The following is a 25,761-nucleotide window of genomic DNA, read 5'->3' as shown; positions in this document are numbered from 1 at the left end:
AGACTTATTACCAGCAACAAAATTGAATCAGTCATCAAAAAGCTACCCAAGAAATAAACTCCTGGGCCAGATGGATTCACTGTTGAATTAGACATATAGAGAAGATATAATACCCATTCTCCGTTAAGTTTTCCTAAAAACAGGAGAGGAGGGAATACTTCTAAACATTCTATGAAGCCAGCATCACTCTAATACTAAAACCAGGCAAACATCCCAGAAAAAAAGAAAACTACAAACCACTACCTCTGATGAACATAGATGAAAAAATTCTCAACAAAATATTAGCAAACCGAATTCAAAAATACATCACAAGGATCATACACAATAATCAAGTGGTATTTATCTCTGGGAAGCAAGTATAGTACAGCATTCAAAAATCCATCAACATCATCCACCACATCAACAAAAAGAAAGACAAAAACCACATGATCATCTCCATAGATGCTGAAAAAGCATTCGACAAAATTCAATGTCCATTCATGATAAAAGCTCTCCAAACAATGGGTACAGAGGGAAAGTACCTCAACATAATAAAGCCCATATATGACAAACTCACAGACAACATCATACTTAAAACTGCGAGAAGCTGAAAGCTTTTCCTCTGAGATGGGGAACAAGACAGGGATGCCCACTCTCCCCACTGTTAGTCAACATAGTATGGGAGGTTCTAGCCATGGTAATGAGACAAAACAAAGAAATACAAGGCATTCAGATTGGCAAAGAAGTCAAACTGTCACTATTCGCAGATGACATGATACTGTACATAAAAAACCATAAAGACTCCACTCCAAAACCACTAGAAAAAATACCTGAATTCAGCAAAGTTGCAGGATACAAAATTAATACACAGAAATCTGTTGCTTTCCTACATGCTAATGATGAACAAGCAGAAAGAGAAATCAGGAAAACATTTCCATTCACAATTGCATCAAAAAAGAATAAAATTCCTAGAAATAAACCTAAACAAGGAAGGGAAAGACCTATACCCTGAAAACTACAAGACACTCTTAAGAGAAATTAAAGAGAACACTAACAAATGGAAACTCATCCCATGCCCTTGGCTAGGAATTAATATTGCTAAATTGGCCATCCTGCCTAAAGCAATCTACAGATTCAATGCAATCCCTATGATAATACCAACAGCATTCTTCAACAAACTGGAAGAAATAGTTTTAAAATTCATATGCAACCACAAAACACCCAGTATAGCCAAAGCAATGCTGAGAAGGAAGAATAAAGCAGGGGCGATCTTGCTTTCCAACTTCAAGCTCTACTACAAAGCCACAGTAATCAAGACAATTTGGTACTGGTACCAGAACAGACCCACAATTCAATGGAACAGAATACAGAGTCCAGATATCAACCCAAACATATATGGTCAAGTACTATATGATAAAGGAGGCATGGACATACAATGGGGAAATGACAGCCTCTTCTACAGCTGGTGTTGGCAAAACTGGACAGCTACATGTAAGAGAATGAAACTGGATCACTGTCTAACCCCATACACAAAAGTAAATTCACAATGGATCAAAGACCTGAATTTAAGTCATGAGACCATAAAACCCTTAGAAAAAAACATAGGCAAAAATCTCTTAAGACATAAACATGAGTGACTTCTTCATGAACATATCTCCCAGGCAAGGGAACGAAAAGCAAAAATGAACAAGTGGGACTATATCAAGCTGAAAAGCTTCTGTACAGCAAAGGATATCACCAATAGAATAAAAAGGCATCATACAGTATGGGAGAATATATACGTAAATTACAGATCTGTTAAAGGGTTGACATCCAAAATAAATAAAGAGCTCACACACCTCAACAAACAGCTAATAATCCAATTAAAAAACGGGCAGAGGAGCCGAACAGTCAGTTCTCCAAAGAAGAATTTCAGATGGCCAACGGACACATGAAAAGATGCTCCACATCCCTACTCATCAGAGAAATACAAATTAAAACCACAATGAGGTATCACCTCACACCAGTAAGGACGGCCGGCATCCAAAAGACTAAGAACAACAAATGCTGGTCAAGATGCGTAGAAAGGGGAACCCTCCTACACTGCTGGTGGGAATGTAAATTAGTTCAACCATTGTGGAAAGCAGTATGGAGGTTCCTCAAAACACTCAAAATAGAAACACCATTTGATCCAAGAATTCCACTACTAGGAATTTACCGTAAGAATGCCGCAGCACAGTTTGAAAGACAGATGCATCCGTATGTTTATCGCAGTACTATTTGTAATAGCCAAGAAATGGAAGCAACCTAAGTGTCCATCAGTAGATGAATGGATAAACAAGATCTGGTACATATACACAATGGAATATTATTCAGCCATAAGAAAACAAACCTATCATTTGCAACAACATGGATGGAGCTAGAAAGTATTATGCTCAGTGAAATAAGCCAGGTGGAGAACGACAAGTATCAGATGATTTCACTCATATTTGGAGTATAAGAACAAAGAAAAAATCTGAAGGTGCAAAACAGCAGCGGACTCACAGAAACCAAGAACAGACTAACAGTTCCCAAACAGAAAGGGCCTGGGGACAATGAGTGGGGAGGGAAGGATAAGGGGTGGGGAAAAGAAAGGGGGCACTATGATTATCATGTATAATGTGGGAGGGCAGAAATGGGGAGGGCTGTACAACACAGAGAAGACAAGTAGTGATTCTACAGCATCTTACTATGCTGATGGACAGTGTCTGTAATGGGGTATGTGGGGGTGATGGGGGAGTCTAGTAAAGATAAAGTTCCTCATGTAATTGTAGATTAATGATACCCAAATAAAAAATAAAAAAGGCCTTTGCTCCCTGATGTTTATCAGAGCACAATATAACATACAATAGCCAACCTATGGAAGCAACCTAAGTGCTCATCAGTAGATAAGTGGATAAAGAAGGTGTGGTACCTACACACAATGGAATATTATTTAGCCATAAGAAGAAAACAAATCCTACCATTTGCATCATGGACAGACCTATAGGGTATATGCTCAGTGATATAAGGCAGCTGAAGACAAGTACCAAATGATTTTATTCATCTGAGGAATATAACAACAAAGCAAAAAGGAACAAAACAGCAATGGACCAACAGTTACCAAAGAGAAAGGGACTGGGGAGTGTTGGTGTGAAGGGAGTGTAAGGGGATTAAGGGGCATTATGATTAGTGCACTGAATGTAGTGGGGGGCACGGGGAAGGAAGTATATAGCACAAAGTTGGCAAGTTATTACTCTATAGCATCTTACTATGCTTGATGAGCAGTGACTCTAATGGGACATGTGGTGGGGACTTAATGCGGGGCATGTAGTAGCCACAAAGTTGCTCATGTGAAATCCAAGCATAAGATTGTATATCAAGGATACCTTAATAAAAAAAATGTACCCATGCACGACAGAAACAAGTCCAGAGCATCCTTCTAAAACTTTAATTATGCAAGAGTAGTAATCACCTGAGGATCTTGTTAAAATACAGAATCTAATCAGTAGGTTTGTGATGAGCCCTAAGATTTCTGCATTTCTAACAAGCTCCCATGTGATGTAGATACAGCTGATCCACGACCACACTGGTGAAGAGGCTTTATTACATCTTTACAATGTAGTCAAAACAACAAAATTACACAAAGCTTTTACAAAGAGAAGGAAACAAAGGAAAAGACTACTATGAGTGAGAACAGTTACGTAAACCTTCATCTTCGGCCTTTATTCTCTCTCTGTATCTACATCCAACTTTTCAGTTGCCTGCTTGCCATCTACACTAGGTAGTGGCATGGGGACCTCAAACTCCACACCTCCCCATGTTAAACCTGCCTCTTTCTTTGAAATTTGCTACTTTAATCAATGTACCACCATCTTCCTAGCAAGCCCAGAGAGAAATCTTAAAGTCAGCTTGTTTTTTTTTACCTAATTTCATTTCCAAAGTCCATATATATCCCAAACCACTTCAGGCCACTATCACCTTTCACCCTGAACTTCTGCAATTTTTGGCTGGGGGTTTTTTAGTTCTCTTTAGGTGCTCAGAATACTCTGAAAATCCTGAAAATCTTCTGAAAGCCATGGATGCTCTCAGAAAAGGCACATTTGCACAGAATTTGACATACTGATTGCAGAGGGTTCAAGAACCAACCCCAAATTCATTCAGATTCTGTATTAAAAACTCTTACCCTCTATGAAGAATGCCCGGAAAGCTCATTTGATGGACAGCACTGAGAGCCCTGGCTTGGCCAGGCCTGATGCAGAGACAGCAGTGGACTGATAGCATCTCCTCCATCTATGCACCACAACCTAGAGTCCAATTTACAGTCATCTTTCTTACCTCATCTACAGGTAATCTTTCTACACTCATCCCAACATCTGCTGCCTCCAGCACTGCCTCAATGATTAGTTTGCAGTTACTTATACTTTTTAATCTTTCTCGTCTGTCTCTGAAGCCACTACACTCACCCAACAACATCCTCTGTAGTTCCTGCCGCTCTTGCTCCTCCCGTTCACGTGATAGCTGAGAACTGGTTTTCTTATTCTGCAGCATGTTCTCAATGTCCTTTCCCATTTCTTCAAAGTCACTGTCTTCAGCTGAGCTAATATCTGTGTCAGTTGATAAGACTTCAGTTGATGACAAAACCCTAAAAAGAGAAAAAAAACAATATTAAATTAAGACAAGGGGAAATACAGAAGTTTACAAAGAGCTGAAGAAACAGTTTGAGGCTACAGTAGGAAATTGGGAAGTCAGCCTTAAAAACAACACTGAAAATCCACTAAGATACGGAGCCCTTAATGGAAAAGCTTCACAAGTTTTCCTAGACATTCAGTGAACAAGGCAAGTTAGAAATACGAAATAGCACAGCTCTTTCAGAATTCCTGGAGAGACCCTGAGAAACACATCAATATATTATTGGTCATTATGAATTAGGGCATTCCCATCCTCTCAACAGTAAGCCTTCAGAGAACATACAACTTCCTGTCCCCTAACACCACTGTAATGGCTGCTAGGCCTAAGTAGGCCATAAAAGTTGCCATGGAACCCAGAGCTCAAACCTAGCACCACTTGCCATTCAAAACCTTTGCCAAGTTGCTTTGAATAAAGTAGGTACTCTAGCAGTATATGAACAGATGCCATCCTGAAATCTCCAGATACCTTACTACCTAGTTATATTATTAGGTGTGACTAAAACATAATTAGGTTTCTCCATTATAAAATAGTGTCTTGGACTCCCCCACTTTTCCAGATTGGATTTTCTGCAGCACTAAAACACACTTGTTCTGCAGGTCAAAGACGCGTTGACATTCCTCTTTGTAACGCTCTTGATGCTCAGCCACAGAAAACCTTGATCCACAAGCAAATTTACTCATGGGTCCCTCTCTAGAGCGGGCCTGTTCTGTTAACATTGTGCGTAACGCATCAATCACTTCCCAGCAGGAAAACTTTTTAATCTACAAGAGAGAGACACACACACACATACACCAATTATTCAGGTATTTCAAAGAGAAAACCAAGACACATGGTTAGAGAGCTAGACCAAAAAAAGAACACCCAAAATATTTTAAACAGAAAGCTTTAGAACTAACTCCTGAAAAAGTATACAAGACCCAGGCCACCACAACTTACACCACAAAATCCTCCAGACAGTTTCTTACATCTGCCTACTAGCTCTTCCCTCCTTGTGCAAAGCCCCTAGGAGCCTCTACATTTTCCTCTTCCTCCTCACCTTTTCCTCAAGCACACCAAATTTACGAAGAAGTTGCTTGGCATTTTTTAGAGAGAGGTGACGAAGATCTGCATCGGTTCCTGTCACTGTTTTCTTCATTGGCTGAGGCTCCTTATCATCCTACATCAAAAACAAAATACAACAGAACAGGTAAGAATTCTTAGAGAGCTGAATTACTTGTAGTAGCCACTTAAATCATCCTGTCAACTTAACTGCTTCCTAGATGATATATCCTATTCATCATGACTCATTAACCTTCCTTTCTATCTTCCTTGATTCACATCCTACAGAAACTCGGACACTCTCACCTTCCGCTGTGTTGGTTTGTTTGGAATCTTCACATACGAGAACCCTTCACCACACCCTGTGGGATCTGCCATCCCAGTCACCTCCAGGAGACACTTGCCCGTCATGGCAGCAATGAAGGCCCTTGTGGTGTTCCAAGGAGCTGTGTGAACCTGACATACAGGAAAAGATTTAAGGGTTATGGAGCACATTTGCTCTATGTCTAGCCATGATACAAAGTTGGATCAATTACAGTAACACAATTTGATACTTTTGTAAACTATCCACAAAAACCAATTGTTACATAAAGCTGACCAGGGCTCAGAGCTTGCTGTTCTTCTTTCCTATGGTAATTAAATCATGATATTAAGTAGAAGTTAAGATTTCAGCCATTAGAAGAAGGAATATGTGGAACAGAGGTATCCTTCACTCCAATATTTGCTGAGCTTCCCTGAGAGTTCTCAGAGACGGTGTTGCCCCCATCCTCGTGATGCACAAAAGTTAGACTGACAACTGCATTTGACAGTACAATTACTTCTTTAGAATGACCCACATATTTTCATAATTAGATGATAAATCATGCTTTACAAAACACTAGCCCCAACCCTAGGAGCACTGAATCAGAGTCCACTTCACCTCTGCCACTGGTTTGCTCAAAATGGTCTGTCCTCTCTCTCCTGGAATCCTGAATACCTTTTAGAAATCCCACAAAACAGTAAGGAAATTAAAAGAGTAGGGGAATGTGTTTCTCCATACAGACGAGTTAAGACTACAAATGACTACCTAGAATGTGATCAAGGAGGAGAGGATTAAAGATGGAGGCATGAGAAGTGAGACAGAGGCTTCCTTCTAATACCACATAAAATACAAAAATATAATTAATACGAGTAATCCTGAAAGGGCAGCAGGAACGAGGGTTGTGCCAAACTGTATAAACCTGGTGAAAGAAATAAACCTCACAGAACAGAGTAAGGTACCAAAGCCGTGGCCCGGATGGACCCAATCCCTTTCCCCCAGCTCACTGCCAGAATGAAAGAGAAACAGAGTGGGAAGGGAGTGGAGGGCTGAGACTGCTGAATACCTAACTCCAGAGATCTACTCTGGGAGCACATACACACATTTCATGGTGCTTGCATGGTACTCTCGTGATTAGCTAAGACAGGCAGAGTTCCTGAAGAGATTCCAGCCGCTTGTGGAAAGCAGGGATCCATATCTGGCAGCCCTGGGACAAAAGAAAGGTGGGCAGTCTGAGAGACTTCCTAACAAGGAAGCCCTTAGCAAGAGGGCTGCTAAAGGGGCAAGGACTGCACAGAGCAGTAATGCTCAGGAGAAACTAAAGTAGACAAATTGTCCGGGTGCACTCTGCCCAGCAGGTTGGGAGCTTTCACAGACTTTAGGTGCTCCAGCTTCCTGGCCGGCTACGCACCACCAAAGAACCCCTCGGTGATACACACCCAACTGCACATTCCTCCCGGATAGCCCCACCTGGCTTGCAAACCGGCAAACCCTACCCTGGCATTAGGACAGCCAGACGGAAGATCTGTTTACAGCAACTACAAACGCAAAGCATAGAGGCTTATACCTGTATGCTTGGCCCACTGGTTCAGACACTGGAGACAGCCACAGCAGCTGGGAAGCAGGAAACAGCTCTTTCCTCTCCCAGGCACCAATACCACTCCCCTGTGGCCCTTGACATTGCTTCAGGGGCTAAGCAGCTCCACAGAGTAGAGCTTCTCAATACGAGAGGGGCCCATACACAAATACGAAATGCCAAAGGAACCTGGTTGAAATTTAAATTATTAACACAACTCCTCAGGAACATTTAAATGACATTGACCTCATTAATCTTCCTGAAAGAGACTTCAAAATAAAAATCATTAACATGCTTACGTAGGTACAGAAAAATATTGAAGAACTCAGGAGGGAATTCCAGTTGGAGATACAATCATTGAAGAGCACAATGGGGGTATTAAAAGCAGATTAGATATGGTGGAGGACACGATAAATGAAATAGAAACTAGAAAAGAGGAATACGAAGAAGCTGAGGAACAGATAAAAGGATCCCTAAGAATGAAAGAATATTGAGAGCACTGTGTGACCAATCGTTAACAGAACAATACTCACATTATAGGGGTACCAGAAAGAGAACAGAGAGAAAAAGGGATAGAAAGTGTCTCTGAGGAGATAATTGCTGAAAACTTCCCCAGTCTGGAGAAGGAGATTGTCTTTCAGGCCATGGAGGTGCACAGATCTCCCAGGATAAGGGACACAAGGAAGACAACACCAAGACACAGAGTAACTGAAATGTCAAACATCAAGGATAAGGACAGACTAATCAAAGCAGCCAGAGAGAGAAATAAGAACACATACAAGGGAAGCCCATCAGGCTATCATCAGATTTCTTGGCAGAAAACTTATAGGCAGAAAGGAGTGGCAAGATTTATTTAATGCAATGAGGCAGAAAGGCCTCGAACAAAGGGGCCCTTAGAACCAAGATTACTTGATTCGGCAAGATTATCACTTAAATTTGCAGGAGGAATTAAACAATTTCCAGACAACCAAAAGCTGAGACAATTTACCTTCCACAAACCATCTACAGTGTATTTTGGAGGGACTGCTACAGAGGGAAGTGTTCTTAAGGTTTAATAGCTGTCACCACAGGTAATAAAACCACAGTAGAGAAAGTAGAACAGCTAATTACAAAGCAAATGCAAAATCAAATTAACCGTCCCCAGAGTCAATCAAGGATAGACAAAGAGTACAGAATATGACACCTAATCCATAAAGAATGGAGGAGGAAGTCACAGGAGAAAAAAAGAACCTTTAGACTATTTGTACTACCATATTAAGTGAGTTAAGTCAGACTCTTAGATAGTAAGGAAGTTAACCTTGAGCCTTTGATAACCACAAATCTGAAGACTACAAAGGCAATAGTTACATACCTATCGATAATCACCCTAAATGTAAATGGTTTGAATGAACCAATAAAAAGACATAGAGTCACTGAATGGATAAAAAACAAAACCCATCTATATACTGCTTACAAGAGATTCACTTTAAACCCACAGATATGCACAGACTAAAAGTGAAGGGATGGAAAAAGATATTTCATACAATTAATAGGGAGAAAACAGCAGGATTTGCAGTACTTGTATGAGATGAAATAGACATCAAAACAAAGAAAGTAACAAGAGATAAAGAAGGACATTACATAATGCTAAGGGATCAGTCCAACAAGAGAATATAACCATTATAAATATCTATGCACCCAACACAGGAGCACCAACATATGTGATAACAGAATTAAACAAAGAAATAGAATATAATGCATTCATTTCAGGAGACTTCAACACATCACTCATTCCCTCAATCCAAAGGACCAGTCAACCAGACAGAAAATAAGTATAGAGAAGCACTGAGCAACACATTAGAATAGATTCACCTAAATATGTCAAACAAAAGTCAACATAATTAAAAGGGAAAATAGTATACAGCACATTCATTTTAAAGACTTTAACATACCATTCACACCAAAAGACCCATCAATTAGATAGAAAATAAATAAGGAAACAGAGGCACTGAACAATAACTGGAACAGACGGACCTAACAGACATCAAGAGAATGCTACATCCAAAAGCAGCACAATACACATTCTTCTCAAGTGCACATTGAACATTTTCAAGAATAGATCATATACTAGGTAAGAAAAAGAGCCTCGCTAAATAAAAAAAGATTAAAATTGTACAAACCAGTTTCTCAGACCACAAAGGTATGAAACCAGAAATAAATTATGCAAAGAAAATGAAAAAGCCCACAAGCACATGGAGGCTTTACAACATGCTCCTAAATAACCAATGGATCAATGACCAAATAAAAACAGAGATCAAGGAGATAAATACCAACAATAATTCAACACCTCAAAGTCTGTGGGATGCAGCAAAGGCCATGCTAAGACAGAAGTATATTGCAATACAGTCGTACCTCAGCAAAGATAATCAATCCCATATGAACAATATAAACTCACAATAAACAAAACTAGAAAAGGAAGAATAAACGAGGCCCAAAGTCAGTTCAAGGAGGGACATTCTAAAGATTAGAGTAGAAATAAATAAAACTGAGAAGAATAAAATAACAGAAAGAATCAATGAAAGCAGGAAATGGTTCTTTGAGAAAATAAAAATGGATAAACCCCAAAAAGACTTATCAAGAAAAAAAGAGTCTACACACATAAACAGAACCAGAAATGACAAAGGAAAGATCAAGACAGACACCACAGAAATACAAAGAATCATTACAGAACACTATAAAAAATTCATGATAACAAACTGGATAACCTAAAAGAAATGGACAACTTTCTAGAAAAGTACAACCTTCCAAGGCTGACCCAGAAATAAACAGAAAATCTGAACAGAACAATTACCAGCAACAAAATTGAACTGGTAATCAAAAACCTGCCAAAGAACAAAATCCCTGGACCAGATGGAATCACTGCTGAATGTTATCAAAAATTTAGTTAAGACCTAAAACCCATTCTCCTTAAAGTTTTCCAAAGAGTAGAAGAACAGGGAATACTTCTAAACTCATTCTATGAGGATCACTCTAATACCAAAAAGAAGGAAAAAAAACCACAAAAAAAAGAAAATTACAGACCAATATCCCTGATGAACACAGATGCAAAAATACTCAACAAAATATTAGTGAACAGAACTCAAAAATACACCAAAAAGATCATCTATCATGATCAAGTAGATTTGTTCCAGAGATGCAAGGATGGTATAACATTAGAAAATCCATCAACATCATCCACCACATCAACAAAAAGGAGGACAAAACCACATATGCATTTCCAAAGATGCAGAAAAAGCATTTGACAAAATTCAACATCCATTCATTATAAAATCTCTCAACAAAATGGGTATAGAGGGCAAGTGCCTCAACATAATAAAGGCCATATATAACAAACCCACAGCCAACATGATACTTAACAGCGAGAAGCTGAAAGCTTTTCCTTTAAGACTGGGTATAAGACAAGGATGCCCACTCTCCCCACATCTATTCAACACAGTACTGGAGGTCCTGCCCACTCTCCCCACATCTATTCAACACAGTACTGGAGGTCCTAGCCACAGCAGTCAGACAACACAAAGAAATAAAAGGCATCCAGATTGGTAAAGAAGAAGTTAACCTGTCCCTGTTTGCAGATGACATGATATTGTACATAAAGAACCTTAAAATCCACTACAAAACTACTAGAACTAATATCTGAATTCAGGAAAGTAGCAGGATACAAAAATAATACACAGAAATCCGTGACATTCCTATACACTAACAATGAACTACTAGGGAGACAAATAAGAAAAATGATTCCATTCACAGTTGTATCAAAAACAATGAAACACCTAGGAATAAACCTAACAAAGATAGTGAAAGACCTATACTTTGAAAACTACAAGACACTCATGAGAGAAATTAAAGAAGATACCAATAAATGGAAACACATCCCTCATGCTCATGGATAGGAAGAATTAATATTGTCAAAATGGCCAACCTAACTAAAGCAATCTACAGAATCAATGCAATTCCTATCAAAATTCCAAAAACATTCTTCAATGAACAAGAGAAAATTATTCTAAAACTCATATGGAAACACAGAAGACCCAGAAGAGGCAAAGTAATCCTTAGGAGGAAGAATAAAGCAGGGGGATCACGCTCTACTACAAAGCCACAGTACTGAAGACTATTTGGTACTGGCACAAGAACAGATCCACACACCAGTGGAACAGAAATAGAGTCCAGATATTAACCTAAACATATACAGTCGATTAACACACGATAAAGCTGCCATGGATATACAATGGAAAACGACAGCCACTTAAACAGCTTGTGTTGGCAAAACTGGACAGCTACATGTAAGAGAATGAAACTGGATCACTGGCTAACTCCATACACAAAAGTAAATTCAAAATGGATCAAAGACCTGAATGTAAGTCATGAAACCATAAAACTCTTGGGAAAAAAAGGCAAAAATCTCTTGGACAAACATGAGCGACTTCTTACGGAACATATCTTCTGGGCAAGGGAAACAAAAGCAAAAATGAACAAGTGGGACTATATCAAGCTGAAAAGTTTCTGTACAGCAAAGGACACCACCAATAGAACAAAAAGGCATCCTATAGTATGGGAGAATATATTCATAAATTACTTCAATGGACCAATCCGATAAAGGGTTGACATGCAAAATATATAAAGAGCTCACACACCTCAACAGACAAAAAGCTAATAATCCAATTAAAAAATGGGCAGAGGAGTTGAACAGACAGTTCTCCAAGGAAATTCAGATGGTCAACAGAGACATGAAAAGACCCTCCACATCGCTAGTTATCAGAGAAACACAAATTAAAACTACAATGAGGTATGACCTCACACCAGTTAGGATGGACAACAGAAAAGACAAGGAACAACAAATGCTGGTGAGGATGTGGGGAAAGGGGAACCCTCCTACACTGCTGATGGGAATGTAAATTAGTTCAACCATTGTGGAAAGCAGTATGGAGGTTCCTCAAAAAGTTCAAAATAAAAATACCATTTGACCCAGGAATTCAACTACTAGAAATTTACCCTAAGAATGCAGCAGCCCAGTTTGAAAAAGACAGATGCACCCCTATTTTTACTGCAGCACTATTTACAATAGCTAAGAAATGGAAGCAACCTAAATATCCATCAGTAGATGAATGGATAAAGAGATGTGGTGCATATACACAACAGGAATATTATTCAGCCATAAGAAGAAAACAAATCCTACCATTTGCAACAACATGGATGTAAATAGAGGGTATTATACACAGTGAAATAAGCCAGGCAGAGAAAGACAAGTACCAAATGATTTCACTCATCTGTGGAGTATAAAAACAAAGAAAAAACTGAAGGAACAAAACAGCAGCAGAATCACAGAACCAAAGAATGGACCCACAGTTACCAAAGGGAAATGGACTGGGGAAGATGGGTGGGAAGGTAGGGTTAAGAGGGGGAATAAAAGGGGGACATTATGATTAGCATGTATAATGTGGGGGGTGGGACACGCACACCTCAACAAACAAAAGGCAAATAATCCAATTAGATATTGGCACAAGATCTGAACAGACACTTCTCCAAAGAAGAAATTCAGATGGCCAACACACACATGAAAAGATGCTCCACATAGCTAATCATCAGAGAAATGCAAATTAAAAAGCACAATGAGATATCACCTCACACCAGTAAGGATCACCACCATCCAAAAGACAAACAACAAATGTTGGTGAGGTTGTGGAGAAAGAGGAACCGTACTACACTGCTGTTGGGAATGTACATTAGTTCAACCATTGTGGAAAACAAGATATGCAGGTTCCTCAAAATAGAAATACCATTTGACCCAGGAATTCTGCTCCTAGGAATTTACCCTAAGAATGCAGCAGCCCTATTTGAAAAAGACATGCACTTCTATGTTTATCACAGCACTGGCTATGTTTACAATAGCCAAGAAATGGATGCAACTTAGGTGTTCATTACTAGATGAATGGATAAAGATGTGGTACATATACACCAGAGAATATTATTCAGGCATAAGAAGAAGAAAAATCCTACCATTCGCAACAACATGGATGGAGCTAGAGGGTATCATGCTCAGTGAAATAAGCCAGGTGGAGAAAGACAAGCGTCAAATGATTTCACTCATCTGTGGAGTAGAAGAGCAAAGAAAAAAACTGAAGGAACGAAACAGCAGCAGAATCACAGAACCCTATAGTGGAGTAACAGTTACCAAAGGGAAAGGGATAAGGGGATAAAAGAGGGGCATTACTATTAGCAGACATAATGTTAGGGGTTCGGGGTGGGTAGGCACAGGGAGGGCTGTACAACACAGAGAAGACAAGTAGTGATTCTATAGTGTCTTACCTACGCTGATGGACAGTGTTTGTTTGGGGGTATGCGGGGGAATTAGTGATGGGGGGAGTCTAGTAAACATCATGTTCCTCATGTAATTGTAGATTAATGATACTAAAATAAAATAAAATAAGTAAATAAAATAAAATAAAATAAAATAGTAAAATCAAATAACTGAAGGAACAAATAAAAATAAATAAATTAATTAAGATGGAGAAAATCTTTGCAAATCACATACCTCTTTAAGGACTCAGACCTAGTATACATACATAAGTTTCAAAACCCAATAATAAGAAAAAGAACTAATTCAAAATAAAAATGGGAAAAAGAGATTAACAGGTGACCAAAAATGTTGTGTATAAATAAGCAGACACTCAACATCCTTAGCCATTACAGAAATGCAAATTAAAACCACAAGGCACTAGAAAGGCCATAATTTAAAAAATCAGAAACTAGCCAGTCTTGACAAAGATGTGGAGAAATTGAAACCCTGATACACTGTTGGTAGAAATGTAAAATGGTACAGCCACTCTAGAAGCCTGACAGTTCCTCCAAAGGTTAAACACAGAATTACCACATGACCCAGTAATTCCACTTTTAAGTATTTACCCAAGCAAAAAAGAAACATACATCCACACAGAGATTTATACATGAATATTCATAGTAGTTTATTCCTAACAGCCAAAAACTAGGAACAACGAAATATCCTTAAAGATACATGATTAGTTAAACTAAATGTGGTACATCCATACTATGGAATACTGCTCAGCAATAAAAATGAAACAAACTTTCAATATACACAATAACCTGAATTAATCTCAACATAAGTACAGAATGAAAGACAGATGAGAAAGAATACATACTGTCAACCAGTAGTGGTGGAAAAAAAGAATATCCACATGCAAATTAATGAAGTTGGACCTTTATCTTACACCACATAAAAAACAACTCAGAATGGATTAAAGACCTACATGTAAGGCCTAAAAACATAAAACTCTTGGAAGAAAACACAGGAGAAAAGCTTTATGATATAATTTAATTTGGCAATTATATCTTGGATAAAAGCACAATCTACAAATGTAAAATTAGGTAAATTGGAATTCATCAAAATTTAGAACTTCTCTGTATCAAAGGACACAACACAATGTGAAAAGGCAACCTGTGGAATGGGAGAAAATATTTGCATATCATTTATCTAATGAAAGGTTAATATCCAGAATATATGAAGAACTCCTACAACAAAAAATAAACAATCTGAGTTAAAAATCAGCAAAGGACTTGAATAGCTATTTCTCAAAAGATGACATACAGATCGCCCACAAGCACATGAAAAGATGATGAACATCACTGACCATTAAGGAAATGCAAATTAAAATGACAATGAGGTACTACCTCACACCCATTAGGATGGCTGGCTACTATCAAAGAAACAATAATAACAAGTGTTGGGAAATGTGGAGAAACTGGAACTCTTACACAATTGAGAGCAATATAAAATGGTGCAGCTTCTTTAGAAAACAGTACGGAGGTTCCTCAAAAAAAAAAAAAGAAAAATAGAACTACAATATGATTGAGTTATCCCATTTCTAGGTACATATGCAAAAGAAAGGAAGGTTTGGATAGTTGTTTGCACACCTGTGTTCCTAGCAGCAGTATTCCCAATAGTCAACAGGTGGAAGCAACACAAATGTCCATCAATGACTGAGTAAACAAAATGTGGTATACACATACAACAGAATTATTTTTACCCTTAAAAAGGGAAATCCTGGCACATGCTACAACAAGGCTGAACCTTGAGAATATTACACTAGATTAAATTAATCAGTAACCTAACAACGAATATTTACAGATTCCACGTAGGTGAAGTACTTAAATTAGTAAAAGAAAGACAAAGTAGAATGGTGGTTGTCAGAGGCTGGGGGAGGAAGGAGTGGAGAGTTACTGTTTAAAGGGTAACAGTTTCAGTTTTGCATGATGAGGAGAGTTCTGGAGATTGGTTGTGCAACAATGTGAATATACTTAAGACTACTGAACTGTACACTTAAAGGTGAAAATGCTATGTTTTATATTATGTGTATTTTACACAATTTTAAAGAAGAATACATACTATATGAATCCATTATCTAAAATTCCAGAAAATGTAAACTAATCTATAGTTACAGAAAGCAGATCAGTGGTTGTCAGGGGATAAGGAGGGTGGAGAGAAGGGAAGAGGCATGATAATAGGACTTCAAAGAGGCACAAAGAAACTTTTGGGGGTGACAGAAACACTCGTCGTGCTGATTTCACAGGTATCAACATACATCAAAACATACACAACATAAACATACAAAAATTGTACACTTTAAATGGGTTTTCTAAAAAACCTCAATAAATAATAAAGCTATTTTTTTCTAAAAGGATAAATGGTATGTACTAATAAAAATTAGTGTACTTCCTTGCCTCATCATCAATCTTCATCTGAAAATCTTGCTCATTTTCTTCTTCTGGGGCAATAAAGGACTTCTCACCATAGCCAGCATCCTGGAAGTGGACCAATTCATGCAATCAATTATCAGTCAATTGGAAAGCACAAAGCACAATTTCACTGAACACCAAGTACAGAATATCAAAGCACATTTTGCAGAGAAAATGGATTCTGTTAACTATGACCATAAGCTATCAGAGGATATATTACATTTCAAGGAACTTATCAGCTGATATATGTATAGTTAAGGCCCACGAGGGAGCTAAATACAGATGCTCATTAACTCAGACTCATTAATTCAGTGCGTCAGAGTTGTGCCATCACACATCAGCTAGATCTTTTCTATTTTGGCCTGATAAGAATACTTAGGCGCTTCTCTCAACTACTGAAAAAACCCATAGGCATAAGCAGTGCCTAAGAGGAAGGTGTTCACCTTTAGTCGCTGCTCAGCAGCTATCATGCTATAATAAGCACAGCACTGCTCTGGAGACACCATAGCTCTGATCTCCTCTTCAGTTGGCAAACGAAAACCAGATTTCAGCACCCACCAGTTTGAGTCCATCCCTAAAAAAGATAAGAGAGAATGAAAACATTCTGAATTCCCAAGGCCCTTTCATTGACAGCGACAGGGATAGCAAACAAAGACTGAACCAGGAAATGTCCTAAAAGGTATGAGGCCTAGCCAAAGATAGTCTGACTGGTCAAGAGAACCCCTGCTAGGTTTTCATACATCTCAAATAAGACATCCAACAAACACACTGAATTTCCTGGCAGGCAAAATCACAAAGCAATCAGAGCCTCCACACTTCGAAGATTTTCTATCTTCTCCTTAAGATGACTAACAATTTCTTTTTCCATTTTGTTAGCGGTACACTTATCCTTCAACAGAAATCCCTGATTTCTTTCTTGGAAAGAAGCAGAGAGGGCAAATAATCAGTCACAACTGATGACCTGTGCGTTTGAAGTCAGCGCAGAGCTTTAGCCTCTTCCGGATGCTGCTTTCTGAATGGGAAGGAAAGGCTTTTTTTATATCTTCCATTCGGATCCGCCGTGGCCGATCTTTACTCTTCCAGAGGAGGCGGTAAATAAAAACCTGCCCAATAAACCGAATGTTTTTAACTGCCAAATAATAAAAGCCCTCACCAGGGCCCCTTCCCCTGCTAAGCCCCTGTGCATTTTGATCTTTCTTGATGTGCCCCCAAATTCATATGCCCTTTTATGTGCATCCTGACCTCCTCCTTATCCTCTCATTCTCACCTGCAGAAAGTCTTGAATGTGTGTATTCGCCCTTTTGGAGTTAGGCCTAGGAACTTCAAACAAGGGGCACTGCTGGCCAACCACAAAAATATCCACTAATTCCCGAATATAGTAACCTTGTCTTGTCCAAATGATAAGAAAGTCAGTTTCTGGCATCTTATGAAGGTAAATAGGGGCACGAAAAAGGTTGTTCTCAAGTGCCTAAAACAGAATGAAAAACACCAAATTATATACAGAGAAGCCCTAAGAAATTTGGTCAACTAATGAGAAAGGATAATCATGCTTGTCTGCTCTTGTCCCCATTATGCCACCTAAAATCCATTCAGTAATATAAACAAATTATAATATGGAATATCAAGTGGGATTGGATAGGTTAAGTTTTTATCCACTGGCAATCTGTAAGAGTCAGTAGAGGGGAAACTACAGGATTTGGAGTCATGACACTAGCTCTGCTACTCACTATTATAATGTCAGGTAAGTTATTTAATATCCCTGAGTCTAACTTTCCACCATCTACAAAACAGATACTTAAAATGCTTATATCTCACAGGATTGCAATAAAGATTACATATGGAAGTCATCTGATAAACAAGTACTATACTAATACCCTAGCCCCTGACATAATACAGATGAGATCAGAACATTTGTTAAAGAAATTTAAAAATAAAACAACAAAAGCTAATGAGGTAGAATATGTGCTAGAGAAGAGAGATTAAACATGGAAGAGAGAAAAATTTTGTACTTAAGTAGCAGTCACATGGGAATCAACTGTCACAAGAAACCTATGCATCTAAGGAAAGACTTCTGAGAAAATCAGAGGTGTGGAAAAGAAGAAAGAGGATCTTCAATATATGACTGTGCAAACAAAATTCTAATTGTGAAATACAGAAAGAAAAAGAATTACAGGAGAAGATAAAACAGGATTTTTCAGAAACAACAAAGGTAGCCACAAAAGCAGATGGATTGATAGAACATCTCAACAGAAAGTTACAGGAAGAAAAATGCCAGTAATAGAATAAAGATAATACTCAAAATCTGTTGGAAAATGGACTACAGATGTAAAGGATAAAGAAAAGTAGGCTTTGCAGATGCTTTAAGAGAATAAGCAAGAGTAATAATGGAACTCACAAGGTACAAGAGCAGGGAAAATGGTTAAGATTGCCAAGAGAAATTAAGCGGAGGAAAAACAAGGCAGGCAAGTTATAGAGATTTCCTCACATCATTTGTGGACCTCTCTATCTCCCTGTAACAAAATGTGTGAAAGCTAGGTTACCAGAGGGCCTTTCTACAGCCATCAAGGAAGGAAGAAAAAACATTTTACCACGGTTGTGGACTTTAAATAGCACAGTTTAGGTGTGGTTCAATACTCAAAATGACCACAAATAATATAGTCAAAACATACCACTTAGACATATCCAAATCAAACATTTATAAACTACCTATTATTATTAATCCCAGGTTGACTTCCCTTTGCCACCCAGATGTTTCTGGATTTACCAGTGTGCACAATTTCAAAAAAACTACTTTAAATTTAGCTCATGAATAACATAGTTAGAAGCCAATTTTAATAAAAAGATCAAAAAAATTTTGGATTACAACCACTCTTGGATTATACTGATCTTCCCCACATTTGATGTTAAGAGTAGTACCTCAATGAACTGAAATTGGTTCTCTCTGGGCTGACTAGCTCATCTGTCAATTTCTTAAACATTACAACAGGAAAGAATTCCTCACCTGCCATAATTGGCCAGGATGGAGAGATCCCAGAAAAGGAGATGTATGGCAGTAAACAGTTTCTCCATATTTACAATCAGGGGCTCCAGCGTCTTTTTCAGGTTTCTGTAAGGAACACAGCAGACTCACGTATTATCATGGAATATAATCAATAAACCTACACAAAATATTCCATGAGCATAACTGACACTTTACTAGTATTACTACCTCTAAGATACCGTTCCTTTCTTCCAAGAAATCTATAGTATAACAAAGACATATACACATTTACAGATTATCACTAGACATCTGACTAGCTATATGAACAACAAAGATCTTCTGAGTAGACTCACCCGCTTATAGTAATTTTTTATCTTGGTTGCCATTCCAACCTGCATCATTAATGGTCCATTTTCCTCACTGTATTCTGCAAGAATAAGATCTCCATCTTTGCCTGTGAGGTCCTGAGGTGTGCGCATAAAAAACATCTCTCCACCACCTGAAGCTTGCCTCTCCTGTTCTCTCATCTGCCCAGAATAAAGAGAATATAGTCCAGCTCCTGATAGGGTAACTGAAACTACAGACTGATGCTGTTCATTCTGAGACACTGACTCCAAACACTACCTCAACTTGCCTTTTCTTTCATTTCATCACAAAAATTCTGAAACATTATAATAAAGCTAAAACTACGAAACACTTATCATCTCACCACCTAGATGTAATTGTTTATATTTTGCTGTATTTGTTTTATCTATAACAATCTCCTATGGATTCTACCGAACCATTTCTGAAAATTGCAGTCATCGAGCACTTCAGCCATGAAGTATTCTTGCTCACGACTCCTAAAAATAAGGACAGTCTCCTAAATAACCAGAGTAACATTCTATGACATCTAAGAAAGAAAATAATTCCCTAATATCACTTAATATCCAGTGCATTCCCCCAATTTGTACTCCAATGTTTTTTATGGCTGGTTCTTTCTAACCAGGATTCAATCACAATACCTTAGCCTTCTTTTTGATGCGCTTTAGCAAGGGCTGGACTGAATGAGGAGCTGGCTGAGATACTGCCTCAAAGGAATCCTTCTTCAGAGGTGGGTGATGGAACTGCCGGAGTTTGATGGGCCCCATGTGGGTGGGAAAGAAGGGCTGCTGTAACTCCACAGCAACAATTGAGTGCTAAGGCAGGAGATACAAAAGTTCTAATTAAATACTAACTCTAGCTTAGGCAAGATTAACCCCTATTCTCCAGCAGAACAAAGCAGTGATTCCCATACACCACAGAAAAAATGCTTTTACCTGGATAATATTTCCTCCAAAAGTGCCTCTAAGACCCTGTTGCTTGGGGTAGTAATATTCATCATTGGAGAGATTCCATGGATCTTTCACTTCTGGCTGACACATGTTCTAAATGACAGGTCATCAAATAAACCTTAGTCAGACTACCCTTCTCCATTACCTTTCTTTGTTCTAAACACTGAGTCCCTTTTCCCTTCACAGACCTGCTGTGGTTTCTCCTTGATGACACCTGTTTTCCCTAGGAGAATTCGACTCTTCTTCAGAGATGATTCCTTCTTATTCTCCTTACAGGAGGAGTTAGAGGTGGCTTCTTCCTTCTCATCAGGAATTTCTAAGGATGAAATAAAAATCACTCTGGAGGTGCTATCCCTAAGATTCACCTTTTCTCCCAGTACCTTTGTACTTCCTAACCAGATCTCTCATCCCACTCCAAACCACTTCTAGTCCATGATTCACTCTCAGCAAACACACTCAGGACGTCTCAAAGGTACTGCTTTCCAACTTTCCTACATTACAAGTTTTCCCTAAATGATACACAAATATTAGAAATTAACAGCCACGGTTTGCTCCCTCAAACTGCTACAGAGAAGATTCTAGGCATGACCTACCCATTTTCTCCTGCCTCTTGACATTAACAGCAAGCTGTCAATTATGAAACTCGCCTTACAGTACCATACCCAAAATGAGATTCTCATCATTGGGTTATTGGGATCAAGTGTCAAAACAGGAGGCTCCAACAGTCGGGGCATGGCCTGGGCATCCCAGATGATATTGTCCTCCCAGCGTCCATATACCAGCTCCTCATTGTCAATGGGGAAAATGGAATACCAAGGCTTATCATCATCCAGGGTGGCAGTAAAACCTAGTCAAAACAGGAAGAAAAACTCAGCAATAGACAAAACACTTATGCCCCTTTCAATCATGATTCTAGCAGAGGAAAAAGGAACAAATGTTAGAAGAATTACTTATGTGGCTACTGAAAAGAAATCTACTGGACACAGTGTATTTCTCACTTTAAAAAACGTTGCTGAAAAAAATACTCCTTGCAATAACTTTAACAAGTCAAAATTTAAATAGCCATATGTTTAATAAGGAATCAGTTAAATTTTGGTAATAAATAATATGGCAAAATATGGTAACAATTAATGGGGGTAAAATATATTAAAAATACAATTATTGTTGTAGTTTACAAAATCATCCATGTAAGAATACTGTGCAACCAATAAAGTGTGTGACAAAGGAAAAAAATAATTTCTTGGATTTAAAAATTAAGACATTCCTTATCATAATTCCTCCAGGTGGTAAAGATACCTCGAGACAAGTGCTGGGCATAGAAGCCACAGGGCATAAATCTGCAAAGAAGTAAAAAGCTAACCTTTGCAAACAATATGGCTTCTCTCTCACTTACCAATTTTACATTTCCCTGTATGGCCCCGGAAGATGACTGGTTAGCCAGAGATGGGTAAGATTCCTCAAGGGAGGAACAATCTAAGACAGGCACAGTCGCAGGGGGGCCATCAGGTGAGAATTTGGGGATCAACAGAGGTGAGGCTCAGAACCTCACCCCCCCTGCTTTGAGAGAAATCTTCTGCATCCGTGGATGTCTTGCTGCCCTTGTCTAGCCTGGATTAATACTTAGTCCATAGGCACACACCTGATCATCTACATTTGCCCTCTTACAGCACTAAACTATGTTTTCTACCTTTATCTTGCATCTACCTACCACTTCAGCATTTTATTAAAAATAAAAATAATAATAATAATAGGAGAAATGTGGGATCAACATATAAATCAAGTACAAAAATCAAACGAATATTCATATTTGACCTGATTGTTTATAGGTCATATTGCATGATCAAAACCGAAAGTTTCTGTGATGAATGCCCTTGTACTGTTCACCATGTAAGAATTTATTCACTATGTAAGAATTCGTTCACCATGTAAGAACTTGTTCGTTATGCTTCAGAAGATTGGAGACTGACGAGAATTAGGCTTGAGATGGATTAATGATTGTACATTGAGCATTGACTCCCCTATACTGAATTTTATTGTTGTTAACAACCATTTGATCAATAAATATGAGAGATGCCCTCTCAAAAAATAAAAAAAAATTTAAAAAATTTAAAAAAAAGAAAATAAAACTTTAGTTCTCCAAAAAAAAAAAAATTAAGACATTCTTGTTGTTCTTCCAAATTATATATGTAATCCATGTTAACTGTAAATCTGGAAAATACAGAAAGGCATAAAGAAAACTGAAGCTATCTGTGATCTTACAAACCAGAATAACCACTTTGACACCCATACTGTACTTGCTTTTAGTCAGCTTTCTGTGTTTATATAGAGTGCTTTTCTTCCCCACTTACACAAACGGGGTATCAAGTATGCCACTTCATATGTTTTTTGTTTAAAATGAGTTTCCCATGTCATTAAACATTTATGAAGAACTTAGAACATAGAATACTTAGTTAAAAACTGTATCTATAGAGATGAGCCCAGCTACTACATACACACACACACACGGAAAACTGAAAACAAAGTATATAACAAAGTTAATAATCAATACTCTTTGGATGGTAGGATTACCAGGGACTTTTGACAACATATTTTCCAAGTTTTCTACACTAAGTATTAATATACCTTCTTTGGCATGTTTAAAGAGAAAGAAGGCAAATTCTGAATGATAAAGATAAAGGAGTTTTGGAAACAAAATGAACCATATAATTATTATAGCTCAGAAAGATCTTTAATTTCAAAATGGTTATCACATTCTTTTAATGAGAATCACAGCTCATTAATAACAGTGCAAAAAAATTTATTAAAGACTAGAATCAGGGCTCAGATCCGAACCATTTCACTGCCCTGACTCAGCAGCAGCAAAGATTACAGCTAAGCCCAATTAGGATGACTGAGATGAAGGGCAGTGTGCTGGACACAGCCAGCATAGAAACAAACCTTGCTGAACGTTATAAGCCATGGCATTCGGTGTCATTCTGGAAGGAAGCCAGCCTGCCAGGCTTCCACGCTGAGGGTCTGTCCCTTTGGGTTTGACATCCTCTCCATCCCAGATGATATCATCCTCCCAATGCAGCTGTGTCACCATCAGGAAGTTTTCATCAGCCAGAAGATCAGTGCCATTGCTTTCCTCAAGCTTCCTAAAGTCCTGCATAAGTACGGAAGGAACAACAAATCCCTGAATGGTCACTGGTCAAAGTTTTCACCCCAAATCCCATATTACATACATCACATGTGGTTCTTGACCTGAGAGAACCACCCAATAATGGAGGACCACTCCTAGTCTGGCACAGCACTCATTTCACAACTAAAATCCTTACAATGGGACCTAGATGCCAGGGTGATACACCTTACCAGACAAAAGGCTTAGACACCCACATCTTTCACCAATGAAACCCTGTCCAGTATCATCCTAGTTGGAAAGTAAAATAAAAATAAGAGGGCCCTGGGCACTTTGATTCCATTCTTACATACTAGTGTTGCTTACCTCCATCATTCTATTTTTTATCACAGGTTCATGTTCCATCTTTCTCAGTTTGATGCCATAGTCAAACCCACTGCCATCTTCAGGGACACCCAGCATATCATACCACAGTCGGGCGGGCCCGTAACGCCACTCAGCCATTTTTGGTTTGATATTTGTCAGTTTATCTGTATCTCCAGTTGACTGGGAAAATTTGGACTCCACAGGAGCCATCACCGTGATCTGTAACAAAACAAAGTAGTGGAAGGGGAAGAGGATTTCCTGATCCCAGCTGTCCTAAGAATATAGGCAGGAGAGCAAGTTAGAAGATCCATAAGGATGATTCTTCAATAGAACTGGAGTTAGAATATGAACAACAGAGGTATATCATGGCACACTGTGCTTATCATTCATTCAAACTCTCCTATTCCCCAGTTTACATATCACCATCTTCCAGCCCCCAGTACTTTTTTATTACAAAAAGGAAGGGATAGCCACTGGGACTGAACTCATGATTACTTGTAATCACCACAGGACTCTGCCTACTAAGGTGTTATTTCTAATTTAGACATATGCTAGGGGGAACTCATTTGTTCCCCTCCTAGGTCTTAATCGCAGGTCCCTATTTTGTCTACTTCATCATCAGAGACACGGCTTTGGAGGTGGTGGCGGAGCAAAGTCATAGTTCCACAAAGACTTCTGGTTGGTTTATGATTCTACTGAGCACTCCACCTCCTGGATCTGCTCTTCTTGTATCAGATCATGGTGCTTCTTTTTCCTCTTTCTCCGAGCACTCCGCCAAATAGATGGGACGTTCTTCCCTGGCCCAAAAAGACGTAGGAAGCGTAACACCTAGTACAAAGAACACATTACTGTATCAGAAACTCAAATGCCAGATACAAAAACAGCAACATCTGGGTCTGGAAACTTTGAGGGGTCTACTCAACTGTGAAGAAGAGATCAAGGAGCGATAAACTCAGATTTATAACCTCTTCCAAAAAAGCAAAGAAAGAAGAATTCCTTAGTAATTTGTACTAATTCTTCTAAGACAACAAGAACGATTTCTAATGAGAACTATATAAATCACATGTGCTATCAATGCATGAAACTTAAAAAAAGACTTACTATAATGTCCTTGGATAAGGACACCTTTAGATTTTAAGAATAAGGAAGCTATTCTATATTCAGTACCTTAACAATAGATCTCAGTACTTAGAAGAAGTCAGTGGTTTGCAATGTGGGCATTCTCCACAGAAAGTACCTTTCCAGGTCGAAATTCTGGGAAAAGTTCTGTGACACTTGGCAACAGCTTGGTGGCATCATACTGCATAATCCCAGCCAATGGTAGGGTTAGTTTTCCGTTCTCAGATTCTGCCTGTGTTACTTCCTGAGGTCCCATCTCAAATTCTGAGTCAGAGGAACTACTGAAGTCCACTTTCTCTGAGGCCAAAGAGGCAGGGGCAATGATGGAGGGCAAGATGATGCCTTCTGCATCCTCAGACACTGCAACAAGGAAGAGAAACCCCTTTGGCATATAGGTGTGAGCATTATTTCCTCAAATTCAGCCAACAACCCCCAATCTAGGCTTATATGCATGGCTCAGTGGCAGGGGATATAGTTCCAAGAACCCAGATTACTAGA

The 25,761-nt window shown here is 38.6% G+C and overlaps 1 protein-coding gene across 1 annotated transcript in view; it reads right to left on the bottom strand.

Moving 5' to 3' along the window:
• The window catches only part of LOC140843070 (transcription initiation factor TFIID subunit 1-like), a 118,686-nt gene that overhangs the window by 48,187 nt on the left and 44,738 nt on the right, over nt 1-25,761 (bottom strand). Inside the window, 20 exon segments of the mRNA XM_073228284.1 lie at nt 4,443-4,621; nt 5,254-5,429; nt 5,705-5,824; nt 6,013-6,162; nt 16,353-16,433; nt 16,811-16,941; nt 17,329-17,470; nt 17,635-17,835; nt 19,369-19,473; nt 19,701-19,874; nt 20,352-20,525; nt 20,646-20,753; nt 20,849-20,976; nt 21,323-21,353; nt 21,356-21,507; nt 23,598-23,805; nt 24,145-24,363; nt 24,756-24,768; nt 24,770-24,972; nt 25,382-25,623. Of these exon segments, the coding sequence (XP_073084385.1) occupies nt 4,443-4,621; nt 5,254-5,429; nt 5,705-5,824; nt 6,013-6,162; nt 16,353-16,433; nt 16,811-16,941; nt 17,329-17,470; nt 17,635-17,835; nt 19,369-19,473; nt 19,701-19,874; nt 20,352-20,525; nt 20,646-20,753; nt 20,849-20,976; nt 21,323-21,353; nt 21,356-21,507; nt 23,598-23,805; nt 24,145-24,363; nt 24,756-24,768; nt 24,770-24,972; nt 25,382-25,623 (2,937 nt within the window).

The sequence above is a fragment of the Manis javanica genome, unplaced genomic scaffold (genome assembly GCF_040802235.1).
Source record: "Manis javanica isolate MJ-LG unplaced genomic scaffold, MJ_LKY HiC_scaffold_24, whole genome shotgun sequence".
Taxonomy (NCBI): Eukaryota; Metazoa; Chordata; class Mammalia; order Pholidota; family Manidae; genus Manis; species Manis javanica.
Note: the sequence above shows the minus strand (reverse complement) of the source record. Positions and strands in the feature narration are given on the sequence as shown.